Below are 10957 nucleotides of genomic sequence, written 5' to 3'. Positions count from 1 at the left end.
AATGGCATTTTTCACTTATGTGAACAGCCTCAGAATGGTATACTACTAATTGCTATAGAATTTGTGAGAACGCTATTTGATTCATCATTGTTGGAAAATCACTTTAAAAGATGTATAATAAATGTAAAATTTGAGTGAAACTGAAACTTGGCTGTTTTTCTTATATGCTTCTAAATAATGTCACTGTCATGAAGTGGGGAGGTTAATAAACTGGATTTTTTTTCTACTGCAGATAGAGAATTGAGAATTACCAAGTACTAATTAATAGCATTTTAAAAAATAGAAGTAAGATCGATTATATAGAAGTTGAATGTTAACTACTGTTAAAAAATAAAAGCATATGAAGTAAAAAATAATACACATTTGCTCCAAATCTGAACTGGGGACATGTTTCAGGGACAGAAAAATAAAAATATTAGTAAGGTAAACACATCAGCAAACATTTTCCTACAGTACAGTATATAACATTTTTGAAAAAATCTGAACTAATAAGTTTGAGAACAAGAAATAAGAATAAACAATTAATTGGTTCAAGTAAGTCATTTAGATTTGGAAAAAATACCAGAACACCTTACATTATTTTAAAAGCAGGGTTGCAGAGCACAGCTCTAAATCAAGCATTCACTCATTTACGTTTAAGTTAACCCCTTATTATTAATTTAATTATTATTAATTTTAGATATATGCATTACAGATTTCTTTAAAAGTAAACTTCTCTAAGTTAAGGTATGAAAAAGAAATGGGCTAATATTTCTTTAAAAGGTAGGGTAAGCACATTTTATTTTCAAAATAGATGTTAGGCATAGGCAATTCCCTAGGACTGAAACATTTAGCCAGAGAACTGCAAAACTATGGAAAAAATGAGGAGAGCAGAAGAGAAGCATTAGAGAGGTGCCATGTCAGTCATGTGTTAAGTGGTCATTTTTAATTTTCTAATAAAACATTTAACTTGAAATGTTTGTTTTGATTGTCCATGCAATTAGAATCAAGCTGTAATCTATGCAAATAAAAAGACTTGTGTTGACTTCTCTACTGGTGAAGCATGCACGATACTGTATTTGCGGAAGTTTCCGGTTCACAAAATAGGATTGCTCCCAAAAGAGTGAAAATAGCCATAGAAGTGTAAAACTATAAAAAATGAAGAGGAGAGTAGAAAAGAAGCGTTAGAGAACCGCACAATGTCAACTTTCTGGTACTTGAATTGGCATTAGACTGTTTTCTGTGGAGCTTAGAATTAATCTGTCCTTTATGATTCGCTAAATATGGGAACTCTGGCAGAGGAAGCACTAATAGGCTATGATTTACAAGGGATACCAAAAAACTTGTAAATGCCATTCAGAAGTACAGTACTTCTCTATTGTTGTAGATTCTAGCCCCAATATCATTAATGTAAACAATCTAGATTGCCCAGCAGGGCTATGCCAACAAATCCCTACCACTTTGTGGTCATATTAATGAATATATGGCAAAAACCATGTGTGTCATGTCTCTTTGACCTGAGGAACCGTCATGGGCTAACGAGCTACGATAATGCCAACAACTTACCATCCTGAAAACTTACCAGACTTCCACTAAGGTCTTAAAAAGGAAGAACTTTGGCTGTCCTTGTTCTGTGCTCTGCGCATTCTCTAAATTTTGTTGAATCATGTAGGGAAGAATGTTGTCTAGAAACCAGTACATTTTTTTTTTTACCTTCAGAGTCCAGACCATTTCTTCTGTGCTTCAACTGAACAGTGGAAGATGCACATATCCCCATCTCGATTGTGATCAGTCCGACGCTGAAAAGCCTCTCTTCCATAAGATGGTCAGCACGATTGACCTGACCAGGGCTTTAAGAAATGGTTATGAAGCCAAGCAGGATGCTTTAACAGAGATTTGTTGATGATGGAAATCCCAAAGTAGCTCTCACTGTATTAGTCGTGAAAAGTCATGCTTTTGCTACTCCAGATCAAGGTTCCAAAATGCAGACATTAACAAGGAGTATGGAAGTACAAGAAGCTAAGAGTATTTCCCTAATGCGCACGTACTGTATGCCTTTAATGGTACTAAGCTACTGTATACTGTACCATTTTCTAATTGCTATGGAGAAAGGTCGCTCTTTGTTGTAATTATTGAAGAGCTTTCTAGGGGAAAAGAAAGAAAGGTGCTTTAAAGGTGATTACAAAGACAGTTTCTAAGCCAACTGTTTTGCAGTGAGCGTACAGTCGATTTTACAGTGCATAACAATTATTAACCAAAAATGTAAATCTTGCAGGGGGGTGAATGTCTGAGCCTGCAATCATGATACTTTAAAATCTTTACAATCATATCCAAATCGATAAAATGGAAAGTTTGTAAGAGTAAATACATCAAATAAGTTCCCTTGGGTAGTGAACTTCAAAACGCAACCTAGTGCTATGATAAATCAAGCATGAATACCAAGCATTTGAAACAAGCTAGGGATGAAGTGGTAGAGGCACTAATAAGGAGGAATTTACATATCCCTGAAGTATGGTGAAGTCAGTCATTAAGAAATGAAATGTACATCATACCACCCAGACATGAAAGGCAAGCAGGAATTCTGGTTACAGATACCACTATGAAGCCAATAGTGACTTTAGTGAAATTTTGTACAGTTCTGTATCTGATGCAGGAGTCACTGTACTGTACAGTAAATCAATATACTGTTGCCTCTACTGAGATGTGCCTGTTGGTCTACATGCAAAGCATTGCATCTTCTGCAACCCAATACAGCACCATCCCAGCTGTTGACACCATCCAGTTCTGGATGAGTGGGATAATCTGGCTGCTGCACCTCTTGCCAGTGTTTCCAGTTTTTTTATCTCTGTCTCTCCTGTTTCTTTCCTACTTACACAAGCATTGCCATCTTCTGCACCCTAACATGGCACATCACATACTGTTGACAGCATCATGTTGAGAGGAAGCTTCATTAGGGAATGAACTACAGTATGTGAAGCATCTGGACCTGACTGCTGACTGAGCAAAACCATGAAGGAGGCAAAGTACAGGTGAATCCTAGAGGTAAACCTGCTTCAGTCACCAAATAATCTAAACCAGGCCTGAAATGTAATATGAAGGTCAATGATTTGAGACAAGATACGAAAGGGCAAGTCAAAGTCCTGACATGAATCCAATATTAAATTCAGGGCCAGATTGTAGGATGCCTATTCAACAAAAAGCCCCAACACCCTTGTCAGACCTTGGAGCAATTTTGGCTGGAAGGCTGGGTAGAAGTTACATTTTTATACTATACAAAACTGTTAGGCACTTATCCAAAAAGACAGAGCAATATTTGCTGCCAAAAGTACTCTGCAAAGCACTGACCTAGGGGACAGGATACTTATGCAATCAATTAATGTCACTTTTTATATCTAGGTTGCCGGTTTTGCCGACATTCAGGCTCCTTCACTTACCATGTTAAATTTGATCACTACAACTTTGAATAAAAACGATTTCATTTAAGACCTTACTTGTAATTACTCCAAATGTGATATTATTTGCACATTTTATTTTACTAACACTCACCTACAGCATTGCTTTAGCACCGGTCAAGTGTACTGTAAATAATTTTAATTCCAGAACAAATTTTTAAAAGAGATAATTATCTATAGGGTCTAACATGTTTGTTTGTATAGCTACATATGTATATCAAGGAGGGAGAGTCCAACGTACAGTACTTGTTCGTTTAGGGCCAAACAACGGGTAATCCTGCACAGTTCTTAAAGGCCTCCTAACAGCCTGGATTAGGATATCACTAGGTTATTCTGTGCAGAACTCTATTCATTTAAATAATCTGTGGCATTTTTCTGTGTAATGATAAAGAGAGACAGATGGGAAACCATAATAAAAAATGTTTAGGTGAAGAAAAGATGTTTATAATGTGTGCTATTCAAAATATTTTTCTAAGTTCTAACTCCATAACAGAATATGTTAAATTAATGTTAAATTAAATATTAAATTAGAAAAAAAGTCATAGCAAGGACAAATGAGCCAAGGCAAGGACAGTAAATTAGATAAGAACCTAGCAAGTCACCTTAGCGAGGAACCTCGGTGATCGTTTTGTGGGCGGACATTTTTGTAACATTTTAAGGATCATAGTATATTTGTTCTAACAGTCATCAACTGTTTGCATGCTTACATGTGTAAAAGCAGGATAACGCTATAGGAAAAAATAAATAAATCATGCTTTGTTTCAAAAGTCGCATTCATTTAATCAGACATGGCAACTTGTACCCTGCTGAACATTTTCAGTTTCTCATTTGAATTGTCAATAGCTATTCAATAGGCTAATTAATATATGAATTTTCTGTGTCAACACAACACTAGATAGTACCTCTCCTCATTGCAGTGTCTTAAGTTTTGCAACAAACTAACATGGAATTCAGTTTCTGTAACAATTCTTTCACCAGAATTCTTAAAAATACTCTGAAGTAAAGACATTCTACAGCAATAAACTGCACACTACCATAGTGAACAGGAGAACAAGACTTTTAATTCTGTCAGGGGTTGGCATGGTATAAGTAAAAATAATTACAAGTCAGTTTTTCCATCAATCCCAAATAGTATCTGAAATATATGTTCGCTTTTATGTTCCTTAAGATACTCTAAGAACTGCCCTAAATCCATGTGGTAATCATTTCGCAATCCATAATCACCGTGTGCTTCAAATGTCAGTTCTTCAAAAGCTGAGAACAAACGGCATTCATCAATATTGTTTACTTCTGATATTGTTTCTGCATGTTTGCAGGAAATGTGCTTCCAATTGGGATACCTAATGTCATGCCAGAACTCTTCACAATCATCCTTTGCTCCTTCAACACAAATAACCCCAGGCTTTCCAGTTAAGCAAAATCCTGTCAAGTGCAGCTTTTTTGCATAGTTGAGAATTTTCTTTCTCAGTTCCTGACGATATATATGGTGACTGTAAATCCACATTCTATGAAATACAGAGTTGACTTCTTGGGTTCTCCCAGCAGGTTCTGGAGGTAATTTACAGTTTTTTAAGAAAACATTGCTGTGGTCTTGTACCCACTGAACAGCCAGGGTAATGCAGAGCTCTTCTCGGTCTAAGGCACTGATGTACGAAGACAGATTGTCATTGAACAGCTTCTGCTGCTGTCTATCCAGAGAAGAACATCTCGTAAATAGTACTGGTGCAACTTGGGGGTAGGAATGAGGCAAGGATACATGTAGATCTACTGTAACCTAAAATATAAAGCAAGACAAAAAAATATGCTTTTAATGACCGCATCCTGTAATTTGAAAATATTAATCACTGGGTTCTTCTGAGACTCATATTCGTAAAAATTTCCAATAAGCTTTAGAAATCTATTTATGCACTAATGAAAGACTAAATTAAGAGTGAAATCATCCTAGAGAACACAAATGTAAAATAAACTTTGACATGCACAAATCTTTTTAGCATATGAAAAATATGTCATGTATTATATACTGTATAATGTGTGTATTATATACACTGTATGTATATACCGTATAGTGTAAGTACACACATTATGTAAGCAGTGAATTATAAATGCAGGATATATCCTGCCTATCCTGCCTTCAAAGATTAAAGTAGAATTAAAATACCACAGCTTACATTAAAGTAATCTTCAACAGTGCCTATAGAATTAACAGTTTCATCCATTAAATATGTTAACTGACATACAGTAACTCAAGTTAAAAGTTATCAAGCGTTAGTCAGAGTTACTATGACTGAAAACCAGAAAATGTTTTTGTTTTTTGAGTACAAAAATGAAATGACCCTTTTACCAGGACCTTTTTCGTGTGTGTCAAAAGTATACAAGAGAATGGGCGCTTCGAAACTCCAAGTCGTACCTGGGGGTCGTCAATTTTTACTTCGATACAAAATTCGATACGAGGAGGCAAAGACTCTCGTACACCCTCCAGGTATCTCCTCACATGAAGCAAGGCACACGCGTCTTCGAGTCTGATGTCGCCTTCACCAGGAAACATAGAAAACAGCATTTCCATCTCAGAAACCTGCATCTCCAGATTTTCTTTCACTGAATCAGCCATGATATTCCAGCTAACGGGCCTGAAAGAGAGTTCATCCGGTACAGTCCCATCACTTTCGGAGAATTTTCACGAAGAGAAAGATTGCAAGAGACACTCCGAAACAACAAATGATGTTCCTGCCACTCACAGTTTACAGATCCACGGCTAAAATCCAATTAACGTCAATTTATGGTTCATGTAGAACATGAGACTTGTTTCCGAACTAAACTAAACCAGTATTATGTATAGAACACATACAACGGAAAATACAGTAAATCAAATAATAAAAATGTAACATAAAAGTTATTCTATTTGATATTATTTGAATATAAACTTATACAGCGGTATAAGAAAACTGTAATATACAATGTTACTATGTAGCTCTTTACGTTGCTAGCGTGGTACCATTATAAAATAAAAAACGTTGTAGTGCATTATGTACAACAGCATATGAAACGGCATTTTTTCCGGTTTCAAATAACATAGAACGTGACGTACTAACCTTTTAAAGATTAAGCAATACAAGTAAAAAAAATAAGCAAACAGATGTACAACTGAATCTCATCTATAATCTAAAAAACAATTCGCTACTGCTTTAACTTGGCATTTTGTTGGTGACGTTGACAATCTTAAACTCGCTTAAATCCATTATAGCGACATCTGCTGTATAGGGGGAGAATATCACGTTAGTACCTTCATGTACAGTTGCTGCCTCAAGGGAAAATCGATTGGAGAATTATTTTAACAGAGAACAGACGTAACTAAATAGATGCCCACCTTAATAAAACTTTCCTATTTTGGCATCATGCAGGACCTACAAAAGGGGCTAATATTTTGTGGTGAAAGCTATTGGCTTATGTAGAGCAGTGTTATCACACCAAATCTCCATAGATGTCTGTCTGTAAAAAGATGGATGTAATTCAACAACAACTAACCTAGCTCTGAATCGAGATAGAGGTGGCAGCGAATTGTCTGAGGTGATATTTCTGAATCTAAAGTGTATATTCCAACCAGTGCTTCAGCATGAGCGCATTATCCAGGAAAGCAGTGGCCTTCAGCAATGCGACAGTGGTAGATGCACCAACAATAATACCTCTTGTGACCCCAATTACAGTAGTTTGCAAATGTATTAACCTCTTAACAATATTGTCAGATTTTGTTGAGTTGCAAATCCAAACACAGCATTGACCTACTTGTTGCGGATTAGGTGCTTAAATGATGTGATTTGATTCATTTATTAGCTTTGTATACTGAAGGCAGCTGTGTGATCCTGGATGATTCTAGTGTTTGAAGTGTATGTTCTTTGGTTTCTATAGAAAAAAACCTTAAAATTCTTATTTATCACTTTTTTAGGACAGTATGCTCATATTACACTGTCTGAGGAATGCACCTGTTAACTTTTGTATTTATTTTGATATGAAAATCAGCTTTATTTTCAACAGAGACTTTAGTAACAGTCAGTATCAGAAATTAATCAATCAAGTGTAATTATAGCATCTTGCATAATCATTTTCAATGGAAAATGTTTTATTGCTGTGGGCACCATTGTGGTGCAATGGTTAGCACTGCTGCCTCGCAGTGCTTGGGCCCTGGGTTCAGTCCTGGATTGCTATCTACAGTTCGTATCTACTGTTAGTTGTTATGTTCTCCCTAAATTCCTGTAGCTCCTCCACATTCCTATGTCTGTCCAAAGACATATGGTGGGTTGATTGGTTTCTGGGGATCTTTATCCTGGTGTGAGTGTGTGCATATTTGTGTCCATGTGTGCCCTGCAATGGACTGGAGTTCCATTCAGGAGGTATCCTGCCTCGTGCCCACTGGTTGCTGAGATAGGCTTTGGCTCTCCCACTGTCTTGTATGGGATAAAAGGTTAGAAAATGGATGGTTTGATTTCTTACATATGTGTAACTAATGGAGGTGAAGGTCTGAGTTGTATATGATGCCAAAGTGGCCTGTCTAAGACCAGTACAAGATTTGCACACTCTCTGGCAGGCTGAATAGGAGCTGTCTCTGGAGATACCAGGTGTGCACCTGTCTCAGGAGCCAGTTTTGACTCCAGTGGAGTGTGTTATTTAACACCCTATGTGGATGGGTCTATCCGTAAAAGACGACAGAGGAAGGTACAACTGGGTTAGGAGGGGTTGACAAGACAGGAGGCAGTGACTGTAGTGAGCAGGTGCACGGGGGAAATGCGGAAGCAACCAAGTCCAAGGAAATCCGAAAGGAAAGTCAGGGCGCAGTCCGTAATCCAAGAGCCGGGAGATCTATCCAAGACAAAGAGTTAAAAACGGGAACCGGGTCAGAACCGGCACAGGAACAGGAACTCAAAACATAACGGGACCAGGTACTCTGAATCCCGGACCCAGGCGGTCAGGATGCTGAGGAAAAGGCCTGCCTTCGGAGAATCCGGAAAATAGGCAAGCCTTGTGGCGTCCATCTTCCAATACTGAGCCAGGAACTGCAGAGACGCTAGGCTTTTAACCAAAAAGCAAACGAGACCCACCAGGAAATAATAGAAATTAATTTAACCGAAAGGGGTAGGAGCCCCCTCTTGATGATTGATGTGGAACATTACGCCACCATGGTTATGACAAGCTCTTAGATCTTTTTGTCTCAAAGTGCTGGGCTCCTTCCCAGATGAACTCCCTCCATCTGGTTTGGTCAAGGGTCATAATTTAACAATTTGATATTGTTGCATTTCTTCAATTTTGCTTTCCTTGTATCTTCTTCTGGCTTCCTTTTGGTGTAGTTGTCTTGGCTAAGCAGGGAGTGTCATACTCGGAGCACCATGGAGTAAGCTAATTTGTAATTAGTAAGCTAATTTGTTACCGCAGCAGCCAGCCACACTCCTACTCACTTGTCAGTCAGTGTCAGTTGCCATGGCCACATAAGCAGACAGGAAGCCTATTTCACCCGTGCTTAGTAAGAACCTCCCCCCTCTCAGGTGGAGCAGGCAATGAGGTCTGATCTGACAATGCACTGGGCTCTGTGATAGTGTTTGCTCAGAACCTCTCAAATTCTACAATTCTCTAAATCTCTAGTTCCCTGTCTTGTGCTTCACTTGGATTCTTGTCCCTGCTTTGTTTTGACCTTGGCTCCTGGACATTCCTTTTGTGCTTTTGAACTGTTATTTGTTTTGTAATGAACTTTGCTTGCTGGCCACAACCCCTTTTGTCGTGTTTCCTCATGTGCTCTTACCCCGTATCAACTGGCTTTGAACCCTTTTTGCCACAACTATGAATCTGGACAGTGTTTAGCCTGTTTTCCCCACCTGTCTAATACAGTATACTCACCTGTTGCTGGCCTGTTCGCCTGTGTTTCCCTTGCCTCCTATGGGGTTCAGCTCATGATCCTCAAACTGCTACTCCAGCATAAGCAACAGCCATTACAAGCAGAAGACAACTTTCTCTGTGACCCTTGAGTCTGGCGATTGGACAACATAAGCTAACCAACTGAGCAATAGCTTCAATGCTTGTGGTGCATAATGCAAAAAGGAATCAATATTTGACCGCTCACATTTTTGTAGTAGATTGTATTAACATATCTGTGGAGCTCACTGACTTTTCAAACACTCATCCTGTGCTTTTGTCGTTGCAATTAAAGTGGAAACTTGATTCTAATTTGCAATATTTCTGGTTACCACTGGTTACTTGAATTTAGAAACCTCTTAGAGGTAAAGATTGTTTTTTGTGAACTTTAAGTTGTTTTGTTAGGGGGAGCAGCATTTATTTAAATGAATTTAGGCCCCGTATATCACTGATTTTGAGGCAAATCTCCACTCTTATGAGTAACTGTAGAGCGGTACTGTAGATCTTTAAATTTTCTTTTTCATTTTTTTACAGAAAATGCAGCACTTTAGGATTTCTCCACTGAACTGACAGGATGTTGTTTAATGGTCTTTTCTTTTTGGAAAGGTTATTGTGCATCTTGCTGTAATGATACAGCAATTTCCTCTGTTCCATACTTTATCATTGTTTTGTATGACTTTTGAGTGTAGCAAGTCGTTCTTTTCAAAATAGTTTTTGCCATTTGTGTTTCTTACACTCACATCTCTGTTTGCGTTTCTTTGTATATATTTGATAATGGTCTTCAAAGCAAAGCTTTAGAAAGCCTTGTGATTTTCTCAGCCTAATCAACCATATTTCTGGCTGTAAAAACAAATGTAATGACAGTTGTAAAAGCTGATAAAAGATGATAGAGATCATTTTGAAGAAAAATGTCAACATTTTTGTAAGGAATATAAAAAAAGAATAATAGCTCTCCTTCTCCATAAAAAATAATACAAATATAAAGGTGATGGTGGGTCACTGTGGTAATCCACTGAAAGGAGAATGGGCCACCACCCTTGTTGGACATTCTGCAGTATTTGCTGCAATTGGAGCAGCACCTAAAAAATAGTATTACCAAAGTATCACCAAACCTTTTAAAATAAGTCACTAAAGCAGAATATACAGAACACATTTTCCCCATAGCCTAGCAAAACAATTGCTACTGCAACCGCAAGACAGCAAGTTAAACAATATCTCCTAAAATTACAAACACCTAAAGCAAAATTGATGAAATGGGATTTCCTAATTTCTCAATGAAGAAGAGTACAAAGGTAAAAATGAAGCAGTAATATTTATTCCATGCATTTTATCATTTTCAATGAGAGATCTGAGAATGTATTAAAAAAATACATTGTCATGCCAGCCAAGTTGTGGAATGCAGATGGATGGAGCTTCTCCTTGAGAAGCATGTGTTTCAGCATGACCGCAGCTATAGGAAGTATGTGATTCAATGAGCTACAGCTGTGGGCGGTATTCCAAGTACAGACTGTGTACTTCCCTGATTGAGAGAGCAAGCCAGGGTGTCAACCTGAACTATTCTCAGTACTGAAGGGATTGTACCCCTAAGTAGTATGTACTGTAATTTGTAGGCAGAAAACCTGGCCGAGTCA

General features: G+C 37.8%; 1 protein-coding gene across 1 annotated transcript; it reads right to left on the bottom strand.

Annotated features, from left to right (window-relative positions):
- Nucleotides 1–4186: 4186 nt before the first annotated feature.
- On the bottom strand, nucleotides 4187–6661 carry LOC148839781 (RWD domain-containing protein 2A-like). Its single transcript, XM_088939684.1, has 3 exons — nucleotides 6521–6661; nucleotides 5839–6058; nucleotides 4187–5205 (listed from the first exon to the last, which is right to left on the bottom strand). Exons 2-3 carry the CDS (start codon nucleotides 6037–6039, stop codon nucleotides 4531–4533), a joined length of 876 nt encoding a protein of 291 aa, XP_088795810.1. The 5' UTR covers nucleotides 6040–6058; nucleotides 6521–6661; the 3' UTR covers nucleotides 4187–4530.
- Nucleotides 6662–10957: the final 4296 nt, after the last annotated feature.

Source organism: Atractosteus spatula, chromosome 2 (genome assembly GCF_055471065.1).
Source record: "Atractosteus spatula isolate fAtrSpa1 chromosome 2, fAtrSpa1.hap1, whole genome shotgun sequence".
Classification (NCBI taxonomy): Eukaryota; Metazoa; Chordata; class Actinopteri; order Semionotiformes; family Lepisosteidae; genus Atractosteus; species Atractosteus spatula.
This window is presented reverse-complemented; position numbering and strand designations above follow the sequence as displayed.